This window comes from Euleptes europaea, chromosome 1 (genome assembly GCF_029931775.1).
Source record: "Euleptes europaea isolate rEulEur1 chromosome 1, rEulEur1.hap1, whole genome shotgun sequence".
Taxonomy (NCBI): Eukaryota; Metazoa; Chordata; class Lepidosauria; order Squamata; family Sphaerodactylidae; genus Euleptes; species Euleptes europaea.
Window position 1 is genome coordinate 8,734,043 of NC_079312.1, and position 25,684 is coordinate 8,759,726.

General features: G+C 46.2%; 1 protein-coding gene across 1 annotated transcript; it reads left to right on the forward strand.

Annotated features, from left to right (window-relative positions):
• The first annotated feature begins 1,384 nt into the window (after positions 1–1,384).
• Positions 1,385–24,660, forward strand: LOC130483532 (zinc finger protein ZFP2-like). Its single transcript, XM_056856345.1, has 8 exons — positions 1,385–1,469; positions 5,370–5,521; positions 8,608–8,788; positions 9,125–10,006; positions 19,622–19,707; positions 20,396–20,522; positions 23,609–23,694; positions 24,235–24,660. Exons 1-8 carry the CDS (start codon positions 1,385–1,387, stop codon positions 24,658–24,660), a joined length of 2,025 nt encoding a protein of 674 aa, XP_056712323.1.
• Positions 24,661–25,684: the final 1,024 nt, after the last annotated feature.

The following is a 25,684-nucleotide window of genomic DNA, read 5'->3' on the forward strand; positions in this document are numbered from 1 at the left end:
CGAAAGACTGCTAAGCAAACTTCATAGTCATGGGATAAGAGGACAAGTCCTCTTATGGATTGAGAGCTGGCTGAAAAATAGGAAGCATATGAAAAATAGGAAAATAGGAGTAGGAATCAATGGTCAGTTCTCCCAATGGCAGGATGTGAGCAGTGGGGTGGCTCAGGGATCTGTGTTGGGACCGGTGCTTTTCAACCTGTTCATCAATGACCTGGAGTTGGGGTTAAACAGTGTAGTAGCCAAGTTTGCAGATGGCACCAAATTATTTAGGGTGGTTAAAACAAATTCGAACTGTGAAGAACTCCAAAAGGATCTCTACATACTGGAAGTATGAGTACTAAAATGGCAAATGAAATTCAATGTGAGTAAGTGTAAAGTGATGCATATTGGGGGGGGAAATCCCAACTTCACATATACACTGATGGGATCTGTGCTGGCAGTGACAGACCAAGAAAGGGATCTTGGGGTGGTAGTGGATAGCTCAATGAAGATGTCAACCCAGTGTGCGACTGCTGTAAAAAAGGCAAATTCCAGGCTGGCCATAATTAGACGAGGAATAGAGAATAAAACTGCTGATATCATACTGCCCTTGTACAAATCTATGATGAGCCCACACTTGGAATACTGTGTACAGTTCTGGTCACCACACCTAAAAAAGGATATTCCAGAGTTTGAGAAGGTGCAGAAAAGAGCCACCAAAATGATTAGGGGACTAGAGCAACTGTCCTATGGGCAGCGGTTAAGACGCTTAGGGCTGTTTAGCTTGGAAATAAGGCGGCTAAGGGGAGACATGATAGAGGTCTATAAAATTATGCATGGTTTGGAGAGAGTGGACAGGGAGAATTTTTTCACCCTCTCCCATAATACTAGAACGGGGGGGTCATCTGCTGAAGCTGGAGGGTGAGAGATTCAAAAAAGACAAAAGGAAGTATTTTTCACACAACGCATAGTTAAATTGTGGAACACCCTGCCCCAGGATGTGGTGATGTCTGCCAGCTTGGAGGGCTTTAAGAGGGGAGAGGACATATTCATGGAGAAAAGGGGTATTCATGGCTATTAGTTAGAGTGGATACTAGTCATGCTGCATACCTATTCTCTCTAGTATCAGAGGAGCATGCCTATTATTTTGGGTGCGGTGGAACACAGCCAGGATGGTGCTGCTGCAGTCGTCTTGTTTGTGGCTTCCTAGAGGCACCTGGTTGGCCACTGTGTGAACAGACTGCTGGACTTGATGGGCCTCGGACTGATCCAGCAGGGCCTTTCTTATGTTTTTATATTAGTTACCTGTATTTTTGGAGGGAGTTAATCTGGTTTGCATTTGCTGAATCTATGTGCACAATGCAGGCATAATTGTGTGCTTTTTTTCTGATAAAAAGGACCCAAGATGGTGAAACCTGGCCTCATATCCCAGCTGGAAGAGGAAGAAGAGCTGTTTCTCCTGAGTTCTGATGAAGAGGAGGGAGTGGCAGGTAGCTTCTTAGATATCTGTCCTGGGACTGGGTGTTGCCTGTGCTTTCTTCCAAGGGTGGGTGGATTTCCTTGGCCTTATTTATCCTCGCAGTTAGAATTTCTCCTCCAAAGAACTTGGATGAGTTGTGAAGGCTGAAATGATGCCTGCAGACCTTGAATCTATGAAAATAGGTGACTTCTTCTCCCAGCTCTGATCATTTATGCCCAGTCAAGCCAAATGTTGTCCTCTCTGGCAGGGGTGTTTCGCAGCCCCGTTTCTCCTGAGGTCCCTTTAACTGGGCAGGCCAGGACTTCATACAGGGACATTGTGCCTGCAAAGCAAAGGTTGTGCTTCACAGAGATGTGACCCAAAGCAACCCCAGACAGCGGTGTTGCATGTGATTGTGAAAGGTCTGGGGTAAACAGTATACTAATCTTGGCCTTCCCAGCGTATTTTAAACCCTAGCCAGGATTCGTCTCTTCCGATCAACTGCTGAGTGCCTTTTGTCTGGAGAAGCCTGTTGGAAGCTGGGTAAGGAACCTAACAAATGTGCAGGAGGAGTCTTAGTGGGGAGGGGTCTCCACAGCAGATCCCACCCCCAGTGTTGGGGGAGGGAGGAATGAGGACAGAGAAATTGCAGGCCGTATTAGAGAGGCAGGCAGTCTGGTCCAAAGTCCAGTTGGATGTAGCACTCTCAGTTCTGAGGCTGGGATCACTTTATGAATGTACACTTGTCCTTTTAGAATATGAGCTTTTCGAATGAGTGCAGAGCCCTAACAACCACAATTTCAGCATGTGAACTGTTTATCATATATCACACTTACCTTTGTGATGTTTAAAGAGAGAGGCAAATTTGGTTAATTGGATCCAGGTTTGTTGGTCAGATTAAAATCATCCCAGTTACTTGCTTAATGCAGCCTGTCGTACTTCATTCTCTGTTGTTTCTCAGCCATTTCTCAGTCCTAGTGAAAGGCTGTTCTCCATCTAATTGCCACCGACTACAGATTAGTTAATACCATCTAGTCTCTCATGGGGCAGCCTTGAAGCAGTAGGCAGTGGAAGAGAGGAACACCAGCAAGCAAAGTAGACCCAGATGGATGAATGTCCCCCGTGCCTACAGCCACCCAGAGCACAGGACTCACCTGTGTCCAACAGCAGCCTTCCACAGCCACTGGTGCAGAACATTCTTACTCGAGCATAGAAGGAGTACTAGTTTACAAGCACGTCAAAGAGCACTGCTGGCTGACAGCAATGAGAATAATGAGCTCCCTCCAGCAGAGAGTGCTGAGTCAGTGGAACCAGCAACATCTGGTTCTTCTTAGGCTTATTTAACACTTGCATCCAGGCTGACGTGGGAACAACTCGTCACGATTACCCTCTGTTCTCTTGGTCCTCTGGTCATTCCTAAGACTCTTGTGACCTTGGACCTTGCAACGGAGTTCCCAGCTGTCCTTGCTCAGTGCCAGTTGTACATCGAGCTCCGGGCCCAGGACTTTCCTGATGATAAAACCAAAGTCTGTTTTAGTTTAAGTCTCCTAAAGGGGCAGTCTGCCAGATGAGCCACACCATTGCTGCTCAGCCAGTCCCCACTACTGAGAGACTTCGTGGGGTTCCTGACCCATATCAAGAATGCCTTCATGAACCCTCTGAAGGCAGGGAAAGCCTACCAGAAGATTCAGCACTTGAAACAGGGCAAGGTGTCTGTGTAGTGTTTACCTACACCACAGAGATCCAATTGCTGGCCCAAGATTTGGAGTGGAACAAAGCAGCGTTCCTGGACCAATACTTAGAAGTATTGTCAGATGAGATCCTGGATAAACTGGCATGGGTAAACCACCCCACAACTCTCCAAGCCCTGGTGCTACTGTGTCTCTGCATCGACAGCCGTTTGGGAGCCTGGAAGCAGGCACGAGGGGAGATGAAGCAGCAGATTAGTAACAGGCCCAGCGACCCTGGCTGGGGTCCATTGTGAACTTAAGCAATGGGGAGCTGCCCATCCCCACTTGAAACCAGCAGAAAAAAGCAGGCCGCAGACCCAGAACCTATGACTCTATTGTGGGGGCCAAGGCATTATGCTAGTCAATGCCCTCCAGGTACAGCATCCCTGGGAGCAGATCCATCTGGATGAGGGTTGCATGCCCTGTTTTCCAATTGTGTTGTGCATGTCTTGGCAGGCCCTGCATGACCCAGTTATTCAGTGGTGATGGCCAGGGGTCCAGTTTTTAAACTGTTGGGCCCTAAATAAGATCACTGTACAGGACCAGTATCCGCTACCACTGATCCCTGAGCTGTTGGAACGCCTGGGTGGTGCCACCATCTATACCAAGTTGGACCTTTGGGGGGCCTACAGTTTAGTATGCATCTGGAGCGGGGACGAATGGAAGACTGCGCTTAGTACCAGGTATGTTTGAGTATCTAGTCATGTCCTTTGGGTTGTGCAATGTACTGGCAGAGTTCCAGAGGTTCATTAACAACATATTTCAAGACCTCCTGGATCCGGTCATCATTATATACCTGGATGACATCCTTATCTCCTTGAGTGATCCTGCTGTTCTCCATCTAATTGCCATGGGCTACAGATTAGTTAATAACATCTAGTCTGTCATGGGGTAGCCTACTGAGGATTCCTCAGAAAAAGAGGACCTTGAAGCGTCAGACAGTGGAGGAGAAGAACAGCAGCGAGCTGAGCAGGCACAAACAGATAAATATCTCCCATGCCTACAACCAGCCAGGCTTATTTAAGCAGACTCTTGCATCCAGGCTGACAGGGGAACAACTTGTTCATCTTCGTGTCTTCATTGCAGTTTTGCATGGGACTGCACAGATGCAGGCCAGCCACAGAGATCAGACTTCTAAGCTTTCAGAAGCTTCAGAGCTCTAGGAGCGCTCCCCCCCCCCGTTCTGTCCAGGCACCAGAGCGAGGTGGTTTCCTGCCCAAATGATCACGTGATGGAGGGGGAGGGAGCGCTCCTTCCCTCAGTTCTCTCTTTGCCACTGTGGAGAGAGGACTAGCTTTGTTTCAGAGTGTCTTTTCTTGTACTTCAGGTAAGTATTCTCTTCAGGATTTGATTTCTTTGTTAATATGGTTTTATTTAACAAATATGCCAAATTTGAAATGAATATACGCCAAAATTATGTTTTTGATTCTGTGGGCGAGATTTGTGTCTCTTTACTCAGGAAAGTTTTCTCTTTAGAATTTGATTTCTTTTAATTTTTTGCCAATATGGCTTTATTTAACAAATGTACTAAAAAAATGCAGAATATGGCACAAATAAATGATTGTTGTTCAGTTTGAGAGGTTCATGTCTTTTCTTTACTTCAGAAAAGTTTTTCTCTTCAGGATTTGATTTCTTTCTCTTTTTTTGCCAGTGTGGCTTTATTTAACAAATGTGCCAAATGTAGAATGAATATGCCACAATATAGTGGTGTGTTCTGTTTCAGAGACATGCTTCATCTTTTCACCCTCACATTCATCACTCAGGCTGTGTTGTGAGAAAAATGCTAACAACTGTAGGTTTCCTTGTAAGGAGTCCATTTTGGAGACCCCAGCCTACTCTGATATCATTGGCCCTGCGGCTTGTGGTCTTTAGTTTGGATGTCTGTGAGGAACGCCGGCTCGAAGGTCTCAAAGCCTAAAGGCTGTGATGAAGACTACATATTCTGTGACACAAGGGGCTCCGACCGCCATGACGTGCATGGACAAGACCTCGAAGTTGAAAGGCTGCATAGACAGCCGTTTTAATGTCACAATATGGGCTTTGTCCCCTATAATATGCATGGATAAGACTCCGTAGTCCATAGATTCTGAGGACACCCCACTACTCTACGGCACTAGAGGATCAGTCCCCCATGGCATGCAGGGAGGAGGTCTCAAGGTCGAGTGACTCCAAGAAGATGGGAGTATCTACCTTTCCTCCAGGTGGAAAACCCCTTCACGTCGGCTTGCCTCTGATGCACCACCACAACAGCCTCTTGGCTCTCATTGATGTCGTGCACCGATTCTTCCTCAGTGCCAAGAATAACGGGTTCAAGTTCGCCTCCATGCCAATCCTAGATATTGCTGTTGAGGCGGTATTTGTTATAGACTTGGAAGAACAGGGGTCAGCATTGCCCCCCTGCTTCCCTCGATGTTGATCATTGCCATCGCTGGGGAGTATGCAGGTGTCAGGCTTGAGCTGAAACAACGTCCAACAAGTGGGGAGGGCTTCTTAGCCACGTTCCGCTCTCCTCCCTTTATGTCCCTAGAGCCGTCTTTGCTCCTCCTCTTGTGTTGCCTGCTCTGGAATGCTTGCACCTCCACGGGTGCATTGATCCTCATCCCCTCTGTGACAAACGTCTTTTCACTAACCCCGAAGTCAACAGACACTCCCCCCTCGACATCAAGGAGGGAGGGCTGATGGGCCACTTCATCTCATGTGCAGCTCAATTTGATGATTCCCATCAGAGTTCCTGCCTGTCTCACCGACGGGGTGGTTCAGCTCCATTCAAAGCAATTAATCTGGATGACATAGACTTGAAAGATTTGATACAATCCCTTACATCCTAAGTCAGACCCAGTGAGGGGTGTGTTATGCAACATCGACATGGAATACGTTTGGCTTCTTTTTATAGCCATTCTTTCACACGCTTCTGGCTGGCATTCAGGACATTGTCTGTCGCAGGACTAGACTCCCTACCAAGACACTGAAAGTCTTTCCAAACACGAAACTTTTGAATGCGTTCCTTGTGTACATCAGTTAATTCGGTTCATGATGTAATTTCAGACTCTTCTTTGCTGTGTGCTCATGCAAAATATGGTAAAAAGAAGGAAAATGTGGGATTAACTCTGCTCATATTGGTTTTAGGTTATGAGACCATAATGAGGAATTGTCCTCTTTGCCAGCTCTTTCCCGCCCCTTTCTTTTTACAACTGGGTTTACTCTGTGCTGCCCCATCTGGCTTGAATTAGAATTACAGTCTGTCACCTGGCAACTGGACTTGGTAAAAGAATAAGCTGATGCAGGGGCATCCTTTCCATTAGGTGGCCCTAAGCGATTGCCTAAGGGGCCAGTGGTGGAAGGGTACCAGTCAGCTGTCTTACTCTCCTTACCTCTGCTCTCTGCCACCCCCTCCCCTAGCTAACCACCCTTCTTTCCGTCATGTTACAGAGAAAGAACTTCATAGTTTTAGGTTCTTGTTCTCATTAGACTACCATCTCCTTCATCTGCACCTCTATTCAGACCCTCTGTGTCAAAGCCATGGGTGCTAAAGCATGAATGGCTGTCCCTCTCTTAAAGAGTGCCCTTCTTCTCCCCACAACCTCTCCAAAACTCACCCCGTATAAATTCACCCAGGTGAGAAAAGAAATTGAGAAAGTGAGTAGGAGAACAGGCTACAAACAGTTTGAGCTAAACCCCTGAGCATTAAACAGAGTACAAACCACAGCTGTTACAAAGCAAAGTAGAAAACTCTGACATGGGTATTTGTGGATAGTTTTAGAAGGTAGCCATGTTAGTCTGCAGTGGAACAGCTAGATTTCAGTCCAGCAGCACCTTAGAGACCAATGAGATTTTTGAGGTATACTCTTTTGAGATTCAAGGCTCCCTTTGTCAGATAGAGGTCTGTTCCAGTCCCTCAGACAGAGATTCTCGCCTGCTGGATCCACAACAGATATTTTTGGGATTCCAGTACCCACCTGATGTAAGGAAACAGGTCAGCAAAGCCAGAATGATATCAAGGGATAAACTGCTACAAGATAGGCCCAAATGAAACGTCAACAGAACACCACTGGTGGTCACATACAGCTCTCAGCTCAAAAAGCCTCAACGTACCATTAAAGACCTACATCCTATGCTGGACAATGATACGCCTCTCTCCCATGCGTTGGGAGGCAAACCTTTTCTTCCAGTGTTAAATGTCATCAAATGTCAGCAACAGGTTAGTCCCTATGCAAAATAATAAATGGGCATAAATCTGATATTAAAAACCACAACACTCCAAATCCAGTGGCAAATTATTTTAATTTTTCAGTTCATTCATTTGCTGACTTCATTATCCAAACAAGTTTCAGCGGGAAATTACAATGTAAGATTGATGACTTCAGCATTCTTCTCGCACAACAAATGCTAATTTTTTAAGCATTTCTGTTCTGCTGTAATCTAGCTACTTACAATGTGCGCTGTACCTCTGCATCCAGAGTTGCTTCTTTGCAACACTCTTCCCACTCTGTAACTGGGATATAAGGATTCAGAGATCTCCGTTCCAACTCATATCTGACAAAGGGAGCCTGCTCTCTTGAAAGCTTATAGCCAGAAGCTCTTGTTGGTCTCTAAAATGTTACTGGATTTGAAATTAGGTATTTGTGGAAACTGCCATATCATGACACTAGGTTCCCTTTTCTTTCAGCAGGAGACGTGTGGGAGTCAGCGAATGAAGAAAAAGATCATCCCGTATGGCAGAAAGAGGATATGTATTCAGACATGAAAGAGAAGGTTGAACATCATGATGCACTGAGGAAGGAGGAGGGAAAATATTCCCCTAAAGGGAGGAATAATTCCAGTCTTTTACGGGGCGATCACTCTCTACAGCAAAAAATATACCAAGGAGGCAAGAGGAATGAGCACACCTCAAGGAGGGAAACTTTTACTGAAAAATCAGTTACTAAATTTCAACAGGACACTTGTAACAGAAAGAAAGTATACGGATACCTGGAGTGTGCGAAAAGGTTCACTCAGAGAGGAAGCCTAACTTCCCACCAAAAGAGCCACACAAGAATAAAATCATACAAATGTATACAGTGTGGAAAGAGCTTGATGCAGAGGGAAAACCTTAAGTCCCACCAACAAACTTACACAGGAGAGAATAAATATACATGCCTAGAGTGTGGGAAAAGCTTCCATTGGAGTGGAAAACTTATCATCCATCAAAGAATTCATACTGGGGAGCAACTATACACATGCATGGATTGTGGGAAAAGCTTCAATTGGAGTGACAGTCTTACTTTCCAGCAAAACATTCACACAACAGAGAAACCATATAAATACTTGGAGTGTGGGAAGAGCTACAGGAGGAGTGGAAAACTAACTTCCCATCAAAACATTGACACAGGGGAGAAACCATACACGTGCATGGAGTGCGGGAAAAGCTTCAGTCAGAGTAACAGCCTTATTTCCCATCAAAGAATTCACACAGGGGAGAAACCATACACGTGCATGGAGTGCGAGAAAAGCTTCAGTAGGAGTTACAGTCTTATTCTCCATCAAAGAATTCACACAGGGGAGAAACCATATAAATGCCTGGACTGTGGGAAATGCTTTCGTGAAAGTGGAAAACTTACTGCTCATCAAAGAATTCACACAGGTGAGAAACCATATACATGCCTGGAGTGTGGGAAAAGCTTCAAATCGCATAACGGTCATACTTACCATCAAAGAATTCACACAGGGAAAAAACCATATCATTGCCTGGATTGCGGGAAAAGCTTCTGTTCAAATAATGGTCTTACTTACCATCAAAGGATTCACACAGAGGAGAAACCATATACGTGCCTGGAGTGTGGGAAAAGGTTCATTGAGAGGAGAAGCCTTACTACCCATCAAAGAATTCACAGGAGGGATAATCCATATCAATGCCTGGAGTCCGGGAAAAGCTTCAGTTCAAAGAACCATCTTACTTCCCATCAAATAATTCACACAGAGGAGAAACCATATCAGTGCCTGGAGTGCGGGAAAAGCTTCAGTCAGAATAACAGTCTTACTGTCCATCAAAGAGTTCACACAGGGGAGAAACCATATAAATGCCTTGAGTGTGGGGAAAGTTTCAGACGGAATGACAGGCTTACTTCGCATCGAATAATTCACATGAAGGAGAAACCATATAAATGCCTGGATTGTGGGAAAAGCTTCAGTTCGAATAACGGTCTTACTTACCATCAAAGAATTCACACAGGGGAGAAACCGTATAAATGCCAGGAGTGCGGGAAAAGCTTCCGTTCTCGTGGTTATCTTACTATACATCAAAGAATTCACACAGGGGAGAAACCATATAAATGCCTGGAGTGTGGGAAAAGTTTCAGTTGGATTGACAGTCTTGCTACACATCAAAGGATTCACACGGGGGAGAAACCATATAAATGCCTGGATTGTGGGAAAAGCTTCCATAGGAGTGGAAAACTTACTATTCATCAAAGAATTCACACAGGGGAGGAACCATATAAATGCCTGGAGTGTGGGAAAAGCTTCCGTTCGCATGGTTATCTTACTATACATCAAAGAATTCACACAGGGGAGAAACCATATAAATGCCTGGAGTGTGGGAAACGTTTCAGTCAGAATGACAGTCTTGCTACACATCAAAGGATTCACACAGGGGAGAAACCATATAAATGCCTGGATTGTGGGAAAAGCTTCCATAGGAGTGGAAAACTTACTATTCATCAAAGAATTCACACAGGGGAGGAACCATATAAATGCCTGGAGTGCGGGAAAAGCTTCCGTTCGCATGGTTATCTTACTATACATCAAAGAATTCACACTGGGGAGAAACCATATAAATGCCTGGAGTGTGGGAAACGTTTCAGTCGGAATGACCGTCTTACTTCGCATCAAAGAATTCACATGGGAGAAACCATGTTAATGTCTGGAGTGCGGGAAGAGCTTCAATACCAGGGGAAGCTTTTCTACCCATCGAAGAATTCACACACGGGCGGAACTATATAAATGCTTGGAGTGTGGGGAAAGCTTCCATCAGAGTGGAAAACTTGCTACCCATCAAAGAATTTACATATATATATGCCTGGAGTGTGGGGAAAGTTTTAGTCGGAATTACAGTCTTGCTACCCATCAAAGAATTCACACGGGAGGAACCATATAAATGCCTGGAGTGTGGGAAAACTTTCAGACATAATCAGTGTTTTACTTTGCATCAAAGAATTCACATGGGAGAAGCCATATAAATGTCTGGAGTGCGGGAAAAGCTTCAATACCAGGGGAAGCTTTTCTACTCATCGAAGAATTCACACAGGGGAGGAACCATATAAATTCCTGGAGTGCAGGAAAAGTTTCAGACATAATCACCGTCTTCTCATCAAAGAATTAATATGGGAGGAACTATATAAATTGTGGGGAAAGCTTCAATCAGAGGGGAAGTTTTAGTATCCATTAAAGAATTCATACAGGGCAGGAACTATATAAAGGCCTAGAGTGTGGGAAAAGTTACAGTCGGAATCACATTCTTACTTCCCATCAAATAATTTACATGGTGGAGAAACCATAGCGAAGCCTGGATTGTGGGAAAAACTTTAATTTGAATAATGGTCTTACTTACCATCAAAGAATTCACACGGGAGGAACCATATACATGCCTAGATTGTGGGGAAAGCTTCCTTGAGAGTAGAAAACTTATTCCTCATCAAAGAATTCACACAGGAGGATCCATATAAATGCCTAGAGTGTAAGGAAAGCTTCCATCTCAGCAATCAACTTACTTCCCATCATACGAATCACACAGGGGAGAATCTATATACATGCCTGTAATGTGAGGAAAGCTTCATTCAGAGCAACAGTCTTATTTCCTCAGTGGAGAAAGCATATGAATAAACTGACTTAAAGCTAGTACCCTGGTGACACCCACCAGTCACAGTGTGGTTCCTGTGACAGTCCACTGAGTGGCAGAAAGGATCGCAGCCAGTCCCCACCCGCTGATGCCGCCACAACCTTGCCCCCCTCTCCCAGTGGGAGGAAAGACCCAGCTACTGCGTAATCCCAGAGGATTGTCACTGTCCACATGGGGTATTGGATTCCCTGCAAATTACACCTGATCTTCAGACCAGACAGACCAGTTCTCCTGGAACAAATGGCAGCTTCAGAGGGAGGACCATAGGGCCCATCTCCTTCCGCTCTCCACACTCAGTCCTCTCCAAGCTCCATTCCAAGATTTCTCAGAATTTCCCAAGTCAGAACTGGCAAGCCTGGGTAAGTCTCAGTCATGGCCCACCAGACAGTGGTATGGCATAAACTGGGGAGAACATAGGACAACACCCTCAATTGAGTCTTAAACACACCTCCCCCTATACTCCTCCAGGGAAGGGTACCCATATGTCAAACAGGGAACATACTATCCCTGCCTTGGGGGCAGGAATAGTAAGTCAAAGAGAAAGCCCACCCATTCCAGAAATCCACCTTTGAAATTCACAGATCACAGATATGTGCTGCCTAAAGCTACTAAAATTATTCACACAAACCATTTTCTTCAGGAAACCCAAAATTTGTCCTCCAGAAGATAATTATGTTTTCCCTCCTTTGATCATTCATGGATCCAACGTAAAACCAAATGAGATATTCTAAAATATTTTGTAGAAAATTTTAGCAAGAAAATGACAACCCTTAAAATGGGAAAAAATAATTATATAATTATGCTTTAATATGGTGCAGTGCCAAGAGGCAATGGTTTTTTGCGTGTAAGGAGTATGGAAACAATGAACAACGCTTTGTAAAGGAAATGTACTTTTGAGTATTTAAAGTAGTGTTAAAGTAGTTACGACCTGACCTGGTTGCCCTAGGCTAGCTGAGCAAGGTCAGCCCTGGTTAGTATTGGGATGGGAGTTAACTCAGGAAGTCTAGGGTTGCTATGCAGAGATAGTGGGAAACCACCTCTGAATGTCTATTCTCTTGCAACCCTTATGAGGTTGCCATAAGTCAGCTGTGACTTGATGGCACTTTTCACCACCACCAAAGTAGTCTGCAGAAGACAATTGTATCTACAGAAGAGTCAGTGCAAGAGAATAATATACTTACATCTCCTCAGTTGTCGGAACCCTGAAGAATGACAGAGGATGGGGCCTCTCTCTGATCAAAATGCAGAGCTTTTCTTCATTGTATCAAGCCTGGACTGAAGTTCTAATCCCTGAGCTGTTCTCTTAGCTTGTATACATTTTATCTATAGCTATTTGTCATACTGACCTTTGTAAAATTGCAACATTTCAGACTCTCACTGGCTAAATAAGTGGACGTGGTAAGCCTGTAGTATAGATAGGTATCCTGTCCACTCTTCTACATTCCCCTGTGGAGAGGGATACGGCTTAATGCAGAAAAGTAATGCAATACACCAAGGATAAAAAGGTAATGGAAGAAAAGACTGTTGAGTCCTGGCTGGCAAAATCCATGGGATTGGGGGCGGGGAGGAATGGAGAAAAATGCTGCACACCACCTTAACTCCTCGAGACTACAGTCCTCTTCCTTGAAGGCCACCACATATCATCTGATGTTCTTCAGGCATTGTCAGTTTTTATAAACCTGCTAGCAGTGAAAGCCATATCCCCATAACACAAAGATGAAAGAGGGCGGGGGGAAGATATATAAACATACAGAGAATATGAATCTTCCATGATGCGTCCATTCTGCAGGAAAAGACAACTACAAGACAAAACAGAGTGGGGGAAAGATCCACCTAAAAACAAGGCTGGGTAGCCAAAATGTTGGGTGAAGTGAAGACCTAAATACAATAATGAAATTTGATGTTGCTACACTATATTTAGGAATGTACATAATTATGTGAACAAAAGACCCATGGAAGAGTTTAAGAAAAGCTGGAAATTGTATAATGAATTTGTGTCTTAAACTGTTTTCTAAATCTGTAAGAGAAGTTGCTGAATAATATACTATAATTAATCTTACAAAATATATGGTAGATAATGAATAGAATCTAGGGAGCAGCTAAACTATTTTTGAACAAGAATATATGTATTCAAAATGAATTAACAATAGTTCACTTGGTTATAATATAATACCTTATCTACAATACAAGAAGAATGTTTGAATAGACTAATAAGCAATTCACTCATAAAAATAATAAAATGAGGTTAATTTTTTATTAATTGAAAGTAAAAGGAAGATAGAAGGTAGTAAAATGGTATTTGTTCACCCAGAATAGTGTGGTTTCGTTATATGTTAGAACAGGGAAGTTTATTGTTATGTACTGTATTGTAATGTTTGACATGTTTGTACGGTTTTGTGTTGTGAGTAAATGGAAAATAAAAACATTTCATGAAAAAATATATTTAGGAAACAAACATACTACTTGAAATATAACCTGGGATTATAGCAATCTGTACTGTCTCACCAATCATACTACAATGTGGCTTATGTACGGTTTGATATACCTGTGTTAATATGGATAATGGGAACTTCTGATAAGTATGGTATAATATAGTAGCTGTTAATTATGCACATTTTAAAGTTAAGATATATATATATATATATATATATATATATATATATATATATATATATATATATATATATATATATATATATATATATAGCAGTGAGGAGGGGGGTTATGTTGGTAATTCTCTTTCCTCCATTAAATATACCACTCCAGATAAGCGGCCATTTGTAGCCTCTTGGGAATTTAATTCTTCCCACATCTGGTGTTCCTTACCTCTAAGAAGGTGAATTATCCCTTTTCCCTTTAAGTTGTGTGTTAAAAGGAGTTAATGTTTTTGAAGTTATTCTTAGTACAGATCTTGTTTAAAGAAAAAGAAGTAATGACATATATATATTCCCTAGATGGAGATTACCATTGTAACCCTACTGGTAGTAATTACTACAAATGGAGTAAATACTTGCCCTTAAAATCAAATGGTTAATACCAGGAAGTTTCTTTCCCTTAATTGCAAAGGGCTGAACAATCCTATAAAAAGAAAAATTACAGATGTGTTGGTCAAAGAAAAACCTGTTTTATTTTCACAAGAAACACACCTAAAACAAAACTTTTATCCTGTTCTGGAAACATCCTGGTTCCCCTTCCAATATGCTGCTGCAGGTAGCTCAAAATCAAGGTTGCAATCTTGATCTCCAGAAATTTTAATTTTCAAGTTCAGGATGTTCTAATAGAATAGATAAACAAGGTAGATATATTTTTATGAAAGGTAAGCAAAATGACCACAATTTTATTTATTTATTTATTCAGATTTATAACCCTCCCTCATCCCCAGCGAGCCAGGCTCAGGGCGGATAACAATCTAACCTTATGCTCTCTTTACTTTCTCAACTGAAAACAGATAGATTTTATTACCACCACACTATCTAAACTTGACTCCTTTAAAAATGGGGAGGTAATTGTAGGTGGTGACTTTAATTATGTTTCCAATGTTAGCTTGGACAGGTCTAAATCTAAGCTGAGAGGTACTCAAGGAGGAGATCATGAAACTGCTCTATCCAAGATATTAAGAGACTTTGGTCTTTTGGATGTCTGGAGAAAACTTCATGGCATGGAAAGAGACTGTGCATTTTACTCCCCTGTACACAATATCCACACTAGAATATACTTGATTCTTGCATCTTTCTATTCGGCCTCTCAAATGGTACAAGCTGATATTGGTGTTAAAGCATGGTCGGACCACTCATGGGTATCCTGTCTGATGTCAGGAAAAGAAAATGATTGAAAAGGGCCCGGTGGGATGATGAATAATTTGCTTTCATTGAATGAAAAGGTGGTTCAAGGTGTTAGTTCAGAAATTACAGAATATTTCAGATATAATGAAGACTGTGGGGTGACTCCCGCAGTAGTACGGGATGCATTTAAATCAGTACGTCGAGGGAAACTCATCTCGTTAGCACCAGGCTGCAAAAAAACACAGCGAAACAGAAATAAAAGGCGCTAATCCAAAATAAAATCCTAAAGAGCAGTAGATTTTAAAAAGAGCATTGACTGCGCTGAGATCCCTTGAACGGCTGAAATGCTCTCTAAGGGTTAAATTGAGAGAGCCAGGCACGGTCCTAGAGAGGCAAATGGGGAGAGGGGTTTTTCCCCTCCCCCCTGCCCTGTCCTGGCTGCAGACGCCTCTGATTCCCCCGGGCTTGTGCTTGAATGGCTGGGAGGGAACCTGGTGAGCAAAAGGGGTCTGGGGCGGAGGAGGGGAAATAGGGGCTGGGGGCTGCAATGCAAGACCTGAAACTAAGAGAAAAGAGGGGAGGCGGAGCAGGGGGGGTGGAAAAGACCTCTCCCCCACACCTTCTCCCCTCCCCATCCTGCCCCAGGAGGAGCCTGGTGGCCCCTTTGTGCAGCGCTAGATCCGACCCCAGCTGCGCCTTGGGAGGCTGGACGGGGCTGCAGGCTGCAAAGGCACGTCGACGAAGGAGAGGCAGAGGGAGGGAGCGGGGAGGAGGGCTGTTGATGGGGAGGTTTGGAGTGGGGGGGGGAAATGGGGCAGATCTGGGGGTGCTGCAGGAAGGACTGAAGAGGCTGGAAGAAGAGGGGTGTTGGGTGGGAGGCATGGATTGGGTCTCTTCCTGACCCTTGGTCAAGAAAGCTCAGACCCTGCCAGAGAATACTTTTTTTAGTCTCTAAGGTGCTACTGGACTCTTGCCCTTTTCTGCTTGACCCTTTGGGTGAGCCGCACAAAGCAGGACCGAAGGCGCAGCAAGGGGGTTTTCCGGAGCAAACCTTCCTCCTGCTCAATGTCAACACCATGCCCTTTTGTCTTTGGGGAAAGGGAAGCGGGCGTGTCTGCCCCAGGAGGAGCCCGGTGGCCCCTTTGTCCCAGCACCTTTGGAGGTTGGAGGGGGCTTCAGGTTGCAGAAGCACATCGCTGAGCGAGAGGCAGTGGAAGGAGGGAGGGTCTGAAAGCATCCTGGCTCCCCTTCCAATATGCTGCTGCAGGTAGCTCAAAATCAAGGTTGCAATCTTGGATCTCCAGAAATTTTAATTTTCAAGTTCAGGATGTTCTAACAGAATAGATAAACAAGGTTTTCAGGAGGGTGGGCTGTTGGTGGGGAGATTTGGAGTGGGGGGGGGAGGGATGGGGCAGAGCCGAGGGTGCTGAAGGGGCTGGGAAGAAGAGGAGGGTTGAGTGGGACACGTGGACTGTGGCTCTCCTTGACCCTTGGGTGAGCCACACAATGCAGAACCTAAACCACAGAAAGGGGGATTTTCGGAGGAAACCTTCCTCCTCCTCCTCAATATCAGTGCTGTGCCCTTTTGTCTTTGGGAAATGGAAGCAGGTGTGTCAGGCCTTTTCCATGCAGGTGATGTGTTCCAGGTGTGATGCTTTCGGGAAGCATCCCCCCCCCCCCGCATCACAGAGCATTTGGGAGGTCTCCCTCTTTTCTCTGATCTCTCCTAGACCTGCTTTGCTGTGAACCTCAAGCTCTCCACCACACCTGGGCGGCTCTGCCCCCTTCAAACCCCCCCTGCACCTGCTCAAATAGCAGCCATTTCCCCTGGCATGGGGGGGGGGAGTCTGTTTTGGTTTTTTAATCATTATAACAAAGCACCTATCGGGCTGTGTGTGTATTACGTTCCATTAAGTCAATTCTGACTCATGGCTACCCTATGAATTAATGTCCCCTAAAATGTTCTATCGCTGTTATATTACTCAATTGCAGAGTTTTAAAATAAACTGGAAAAGCACCTGTGGCATGTGGGGGGGGGACTGTGGCCACTGCATCAATGGGGGAATTACACAAGCCTTTCCCTTGGTGGAAAACACCTTAGATTGTCTCCCCTCCCCACCTCCCCATGCACACCTCTCCTTCTCCCTCATCAGTCTCCTGTAGTTTGGGGCTGTTTTTCTGGGCGTTCATGAAGTGGTGTTTTTCCTTCGTGGATCTGTTCGGGGTCAGCAGGCAAGATCCATGGTCCGTGTCTGGCACATGTCTAAATCGGAGCCTCAGGCCTGGTCCGCATATCCAGGAGGAAGAGCTGGTAGAGGCCTGAGGGGGTGGAGTAGAAGGCATGAATTTTGGCACTTTTCGTCTGCTTTTTCCATGTGTGGATTCACTTGAGACTGGGAGTGGAGGAACGCATCTCCCCTACACACACACACACACACACAATATTGCAGGAAAGCATCATGACCAGCACAGGCCAGGAAGGCAGAGCTGTTTCCTTGTCAGACTACTTTTCTCTGTGCAGGGAGATTGTCATTCCTAGCTGGCAGTCCACCCCCAGCATGTTTTCCTTGTTTTGGAGCCATCAGGAAGGAATCCCTCAGAGTGGAGGAGGGAGTGGTTGTGCCTTCAGGCAGGGTCAGGGAGGCATCACCCCCACCCTATAGATGAGCAGAGGATGGGGAGGAGCATTTTGGGGAGGGATGTATAAGAAAGGTCAGACCTCTGCCCATATAGAGGCTGGGAGATGAAGCTGCTTTATGATGAATCAGACCATCGGTCCACCAAAGTCAGTATTGCCTGCTCTGACTGGCCATGGCTGTCCAGGTTCTCAGTCTTTCACAGAATCAACTACCTGATGTTTTAACTGGAGAGTCCGGGAAATGAACCTGGGACCTTCTGCCTGTGAAGCAGATGCTCAACCACTGAGCCATGCCACCATCACCACCCCGATAGGCTGGGAGACCCAGGTTCAAATCCCACTTCCGATATGAGTCAACAGTGTGATATGGCGGCTAAGAAAGCCAATGCAATTTTGGGCTGCATCAATAAAAGTATTGTGTCTAGATCAAGGGAAGTAATACTACCACTGTATTCTGCATTGGTCAGACCTCACTTGGAATACTGTGTCCAGTTTTGGGCTCCACAATTTAAGAAGGATGTTGACAAGTTAGAGTGTGTCCAGAGGAGGGCGACCACAATGGTCAGAGATCTGCAATCCATGCCCTATGAGAAGGGAGTTGGGTTTGTTTAGTATGGAGAAGGTTGAGGGGAGACATGATAGCCATGTTTAAATATTTGAAGGGATGTCATGTTGATGAGGGAACTAGCTTGTTCTCTGTTGCTTCAGAGATTAGGACATGGAGTAATGGATTTAAACTAATAGAAAAGCGATTCCACCTAAACATTAGGAAGAACTTTCTGACAGTGAGGGCTGTTCCATGGTGGAATGCGCTGCCTCGGAGGGGGGGTGGAGTCGTTCCCCCCCCCCGTCTTTGGAGGTCTTTAAGCAGAAGCTGGATGGCCATCTGTCAGGAGGGCTTTGATTGTGGGATCCTGCATTGCAGGGAGAGGGTTGGGGTCACTGGGGATGTGGGGGGGAGGTAGTTGTTAATGTTCTGCATTTGCAGGGGTTGGACTAGATGACCCTGGTGGTCTCTTCCAACTCTATGATTCTATATGGAAGCTTATAGGGCAGCCCTTGGGCCATCCACAACCTCTCAGCCTAACCCACTTCACAGGGGCCATTTATGCATGGTCAATTTTGAAGCTCCTTCAAAGCTCTTTTTAAAAATGCGACTTTAAAAATAACTATTCACTCTCCTGCTCCGTCGTTCCTTTGCATAGCCATTAGCATGTGCATAGCTAACGTGACACTGTTGTTTTGCATGGTTCTCTTTGGTTATTCTTCGCAGCGGGGGTGGGGGGGCAAGAGCAAAGACAAAAGGTTTGGTTCAGTGAGCTCTTTTGCCCTATGGGCTCCCCATAAGTCAGCTGAGACTTGAGGGCAAAAAAAGAGACAATTTTTATGCATCTTGAGTTATTTGATATTAGTTCGGTGAGACATTCACACACATGTACTGATGCTGGTTAATGGGCCAGGTGAGATAAGTATATATGTGTATCTGTGTAATTGTAGATGTAAGTACACCACATTTCAAAGGAATCTATTTCCTTCCTATCAGCTTTCTTCAATGTCCAGTTTTCACACCCATACATAGTAATAGGGAATACCATGGCATGAATTAACTTTATCTTAGTCGCCAGCAACACATTCTTACACTCAAGGAGCTTTTCTAGCTCCTTCATGACATCCCTTACTGGTCTCAATCTCCTTCTGATTTCTTGGCTGCCGTCTCTCTTTTGGCTGACGATGGAGCCAATGAATAGAAAATCTTGAACAATTTCTATTTCTTCATGGTCAACCTTAAAGTTATGTAATTCCCCAGCAGTCATTACTTTTCCCTTCTCGATGTTCAACTGTAATTCTTCTTCGGCACTTTGTGTTTTAACCTTCATGAGTAGTTGTTTAAAGTCTTCACTATTTTATGCCAGTAAAGTGGTGTCATCTGCACATCTCAAATTGTTAATGTTCCTTCCACCAATTTTCATTCCCCCTTTCTCTAAATCTAATCCAGCTGTCCTTATAATATGTTCTGCATATGAACTGAAGAGACAGAGAGGCAAAATGCATCCTTGTCTGATAGCTTTGCCAATTGGAAACGATGCTGTTTCTCTAGATTTTTCTCCCTTTGGCTGCTGACTCCTGGCTTTCCACCCTCATTCTTTCTCTTCCTCCCAGGCAGCAGAGAAAAGACACCCTTGATGCCTCCTCCTCTTTCTCCTGTGTGTGATAAAAGGAAAAGAAGCACCATGCAGCAAGCTCGGGTAAGTGGGGGGGATCACTGGGGAGACGTGCAGTGGAAGGCAGGAATGCCTCCTCAGTTGCAAGACTCAGAGGATCAGGCTCATGGACCTGTGTTCTGGCACTGCATGATGTCAAGTCTGCCCACTGTGAGGCAGGAAAAGTGCTCCCCCCACCCCATCTAGGATGGTGTGAGTAGAGAAGCCCAGGCAGAGCCTATGGAACAGTAATGGCTTATGAAGATGGACATCTCTGGCCTCTTCTGCGCAAGGCTGCTAGCCCCCCATCCATGAAGATAGCCCCATTGGCTCCAAGATGCCCCTAAGGAGGGCCGAAAGTGGGGGGAAAAACGTCCCCCAGGATTCTTCTTCCCTCCTTCCTGTACTAGGGTTGCCAACCTGCAGGTGATACCTGGAGATCTCCAGCTATTACAATTGATCTCCAGACAACCAAGATCAGTTCCCCTGGAGAAAATGGCTGCTTTGGAGGGTGGACTCTATAGCATTATACCCTCCGGAGCTCCCTCCCCTCCCAACCCCCCCTCCCCAGGACCTACCCCAAAAATCTCCAGGTATTTCCTAACTGGGAGTTGGCAACCCTAATTTGTGGTACTCTTCCAGCATTAATTTCCTGTCTTTGGCTTCTTGGCTTTTTCACCCATGGACCAGTTTCCCAGTGATGTAAAGAAATGCTTCCTTCTTCTTCCTCCAGGGTGGGGTGTCCTTTAAAGAGGTGGCTGTGTATTTCACCAAGAGGGAGTGGACCCTGCTGCACCCAGCCCAAAGAGCTCTGTACAAGGAAGTCATGCTGCAGAATTTTGGGAACGTGGCCTCTCTGGGTGAGGATCTTTTCCCCCTGGGCTGTCTCCCTCTTGCTGGGAGGAAGTCCCTTAAGAGGGAGGACGTGTTCAGGCAGTCCTGCCCTGGGCCTAATGGCTGATCTTTGCCACCCTCCATGATTCTTCCTCTGATGTGAGAGGGGTTCTGGGCTCTCCTTGCAGAGTGGAGGCTCCTGCCTGGCAGTCCTGTGTCTGGAACACATGAGAGGGCATCAGAAGTGACAACGGATGTCTGGTTTGGAGATGGTGGGGAAGGCTTAGTATGGGCTTCCCTCCTGTCTTGCCTTGCCTGGGCTGAGAGGTGGTTGTGGAGTGAACTCTGCTGGCTCCTCTGCCACTTTACTTAATTCCCAGCTGGCATTTCAAGATCAACTGGGCATAGAGTAGGCACAGAACTGCCAGTGCCAGATGGGTGGTTGTTGACCCAATAACGTACTCCACCTTAGTTATCTGGCCAGTCAGCACCCTTATTAGTTGTGTGTTTTGGAAAGGACAGTCGATCTCACTGGGAATTGTTGAATATATATGCTCACAGAAGAGCTATAATTTTGTATTTTTTTCTGATAAAAAAGGACCTGAGATGGCTAAGCCTGACCTCATATCCTTGCTGGAGGAGGAGGAAGAGCCTTTTCTCCTAATCTCTGAAAATGAAGAGGAGCTGGCAGGTAGTTGTTCAGACCTGTCATGGGACTTCATGTTGTCTGCCCTTTCTTCCAAGGGTGGGGGATTTCTGTGTCCTTGTTTATTCTCTCACAGTTACTTCTCCTCACAAGAGGCTGGATGAGTTGTGAATGCTGAAATAGTGCTTTTGGATCTTTGTGAAAATTGGGGACTTCCTACTACCAAGTCAGAATGTGTCTTCCAAGTATGATCCACTCTGAGAGACGGGGGGGGGGGGGGGGGAGGTGCTACCGCATTTGTATTCCCAGTGATGTATTAAGAGTTTGAAAATGTTATAAAAAATACTGTTCGCACTTTGTTTGGCCCCTTTAGCTGTGAAGACGTCTCCCAACCATTTATAAGCCGTTGTATCCAAAAACCCTTTTAAAGCGATGTTTTTTATAACATTTTAAAATTCTTAATACATTGCTGGGAATACAAAGTGCGGTAACCCCCAGAGGCTTTCAGGGAAGGGTGTTTGCCAGCCCTTTTTCTCCCAAGTTCCCTTTGACTAGAGATGCCAGTCCTTGATCTTGGGATGCTGTCCCTGCAAAGTGGTTGCTTTTCTGTAGAGATGTAGGCCAAAGCAACCCCAGACAGCTCTGACAAGAACACATTTGCCACCTGAGCACACAGCAGTGTTGTAAGCCATTCTGGAGGGTCTGGCGCATACAATATGCCCATATAAAATCCAGCCTCTCGCAGAGGGAATCTGGACTTTCTCAGCATATTTTAAACCCTAGCCAGGATTTGTCTGTTCCAATTAACAGGTTACCTGTTGTCTGGATCAGCCAGTCAGGACTCTGATTAAGTACCCCAACAAATGTTTGGGAGGGGATTTGGGGGGGGGGCTCCACTGCAGATCCCTGAGTGGAGCTTAGCGGGGCATAATGCCATGAAGTTCACCCTCCCCACAAGAGAACCAATCTTCGAAACCTGGAGAATAGTTGAATTTCTAGATCTCCATGCACTGGTGGGAGGCTGACAACCTCTGTTCAACAGCTTTTACAGGCTCCAAAAACCAAGACAAATTTTATTTACTGCGAGGCAACCCCACTCCTGATAATTATCAAGATTTTTTATATTTCTTATTTTACACCCAGCTGTGTTTCCCAGGCTTCTGCTTCAGTGTGGTGGAGGGAGTGCTTTGGTTAGCTGAATGGGGCTGGGGGGTGGAGGGAGAGAGAAAGGGAGGTGCTCCCATGCAAGAGAGAAAGAAGGGGGAATGCTGCAGAAGGGGGGAAGAGAGGGCCTTCCCTCAATCCCCCATCTCCACTGTCCCCTCCCATTTATCACTGAGAGACCCCTGGTCCCTTTGTGAAGAGCCACAAGATCCCTGCAGCGGCATTAAAAGCTTTCAGGGAACCCGGCACCCGGACAGGGCTCAAGTGGCTGCATGTTCCAGAGGCACCTTTGGAAAGGAGAGGCAGTGGAAGGAAGGAGGGAAGCTTTGGGGAACTGAGGAGGAGATTTGGGGTGGGAGGAGGAGAGAGCAGATACAGGAGGGGGAAAGGGGGGCTGATAGTGCAGTTTTGGGGGAACAAGGATGCAACAGTTGCGGGAAGGTGTAGGGCTGAGGAGGAGATTGGGGGGCAGGTGTGGGAGGGATGCTTAAGACAGTTCTGAGGGAGCTGGGTGCTGATATGTGGGAAAACTGTGTGTGGCACTTTACGCTCCAAAGTATCACACAAAAGAGGACCTAAAGAATGGAAAGGGGGATGTTTTGAGGAAACCTTCCTCTTCAGTATCAACACCGTGCCCTTTTGTGTTTGGAAGTGGAAGCAGGAGTCCATGCAAACACTTTGCTCCGGATTCGATGCTTTTAGGAATTTTTTTCCCCCATGCTTCACCACAACTTTCATGGAGCATTTAGTCACCTCCTGGACTTTCCCTTGTCTTTTCTGCTATCTTTCCCAAACCAGTTTTGCTGTGCAGTTGACGATCCCAAGGACTCAAGCGTACCCTTTAGATTGCCCTCCACCCCAGTTCTTCCTTTTAAAATTTCTATTTCCAAATCAATCTCCTGTAATTTGTGGGCTGTTTTTCTACCCTCCTGGTTACGCACAAAGGGGTGTTTTCTTTCCAAGCCCCTTTAGCTTATTAACCACAGTTCCCTCTTCGGGGTCAGCAGGCAAGAGTCCAGCACGTGTCTAAATCTGAGCCTCAGGCATGGTCCAGATATCCAGGAGTAGGAGCTGGCAGAGACCTGAGGTGGTGGAGTGGATGGTGTGGATTTCGATACTGTTCTGCTTTTTCTATATGTGGATTCAAAGTGGCTTCATTTGAAACTGAGAGTGGAGGGACACATTTTTACTTCTTTTAAAATCTCCCTGCTACGGATGACCATCATGGCCAGCACAGGCTGAGAGGGCAGGAACTGGGCACTAAAAAATGTTTCTCACCCTTTCTCTTCCTCTCCCTCCTAGGCAACCGTGAAAAGACACCCTTGATGACTTTTCTGCCATCTCCTCTGTGTTCTGAAGGGAAAAGAGGCACCATGAAGCCAGCTCAGGTATACGGGAAGGGTGGGGGTCCGCTGGGGAGATGTGTGGAGGTTGGCAAGTGAGGCTTCCTCCTCTGTTGCAAGGCTCAGAGGATCGGGTCCCTTGGCCTTGGCACTGGAAGATCTGAGGCTTCCCCTGGGGAGGCAAGGAAATGATCACCCCCTGCCTAGATGACATGTGCAGAGAAGACCAAGCAGAGGCTGTGAAAGAATCCTGGACCGTGAACATCCCACAGAAAACTATTTGGTCCTTCACCATATGGATATTTCTGGCCTCTTCCCCACAATGCTGCTAGCCCCCTATGCCTAAGGACAGCTTCTCTGGCTCCAAAATGCCCCCAAGGGGGGCTGCAAGGGGGGCGACACAAATGTCCCTGTGACAAATTTTCTGAATCTGCAACGAACTCAGCTCTCGGAAGAAATGAACTGAGCCGCACAACCACCCATTTGGACTGTTCAAGGCAAACTCTCTGAGAGAGATTTATTTCATTGTGCTACTGCCCCCTTTTGTCCTAACTCAACAGCCTCCCCCTGCTTGGGGGGGCCCAGGCTGGCGCAGTGGAGTGTCCTGCCACGATACCCCACATTCCGGACCAGCTGGGCAGCAGGGAAGCGGCAGGCAACTGTGGGCAGGCCCAGGATGGGGTGGAGGTGTGCTCCAGAGCGAGACCCCGCTCCCCAGATCAGCTGGGCAGCGGGGAGACAGCCAGCAACTGCAGGCAGGGCTGGGAGGATGCGGAGGAACGTCCTGGCCCAATGAGAGGACAGGGGGAGGCGGTGGAGCACAGGTGTGGCAGGAACAGTGCAGAGGCCGGGAAGGCCTTTGCCACAGCTGTGGCCAGGGAGAAGGAAGCAAGGACGGAAAGGAGGCCTGGTGCTCAGGAGGGCAGGGCGGCTGAACTGGAGAGAGGGGGTTTGCAGCCGAGTTATAGCAGCACGGCCCAGAAGGGGGAGGGCCAAGCAGGACGAGTTTGACGCCGAGTGAGGGGAAGTATGGGGCTAGAGGGAGGGGCAACGGGGAATCAGGCCCATAAAGGCAGAACAAGGGCAGAGGCCGAGGAGGAAGGAGGCTAAGGTGTGCACCTGATAGCTTTGTGCACCTGAGGCAAGTGTACCCGTGCTGTTTCAAAGTGTGTTATTTCAGTCTTTACATTAAAATGATCTCAGTCTCCGAGCACACTTTCAAACTTTACGGTGATTACTCACAGAGCTCTCTCAGTCTCGGCCTTCTTTCATTCTGCTCAGACCCCAACTGAGGAGAAACCAAAAGTGGATGCTAGACTTCCCTCTGTCATGGTTCGTCCCAGGAACTCCAGCATAACTGCTTTTTCCCCATATTGCACCTTTTCCCTCATAGCCTGGTGCCTTTGGATGATAGTAGGTGCATATTTTATATCTTTTTTCTGTGCCCCTCAGCTTTCTTATGGTTCTGATCAAACTCCATAAAAATGCATAGATTAACAAGGATACATATTATTATTATCATGAACATGTGGCATTCCCATGGGACTTTCTGCCTTGCCCTTTTTTTTGTTCTTCTACTATTAATTTACTGTCTCTGTTTTTTGCTGTTTCCCCATGAGCCAACTTTCCAGTGATGTAAAGAAATGCTTCCTCCTTCTTGCAGGGTGGGGTGTCCTTTGAAGAGGTGGCTGTGTATTTCTCCCAGGGGGAGTGGGCTCTGTTGAGTCCAGCTCAGAGAGCTCTATACAAGGAAGTCATGCTGGAGAATTTTGGGCACGTGGCCTCTCTGGGTGAGGATCCTTTTCTCCTGGGCTGTCTTCTGCTTGCTGTGGGGAGTGGCTGTAAGGAAGTGCTTATTGAGAAAAGAGGTGGTCAGGCTGTCTGCCCTGGGCCCAACGGCTGACCTCTGGCATCTGCCATGACCCTTCCCCTGATGTGAGAGGGTTCTGGGCTCTCCTTGCAGAAAGGGCCCCCCTGCCTGCCAGTCTTGTGTCTGGACCCCTGAGAGGGCACCAGAAGCTGTAACCAGGGGATG

What these genes read in the sequence shown, in the direction of transcription:
- LOC130483532 (XM_056856345.1), top strand. Translation starts at nt 1,385, where the DNA reads ATGGTGAAACCTGGCCTCATATCCCAGCTGGAAGAGGAAGAAGAGCTG. An exon ending in TAGATATTGCTGTTGAGGCG is followed by an intron (nt 5,522 to 8,607) that starts GTATTTGTTATA and finishes ATTTCCCATCAA; the next exon opens with AGAATTCACACAGGGGAGAA. An exon ending in GGAGTGTGGGAAACGTTTCA is followed by an intron (nt 10,007 to 19,621) that starts GTCGGAATGACC and finishes TCTTCCTCCCAG; the next exon opens with GCAGCAGAGAAAAGACACCC.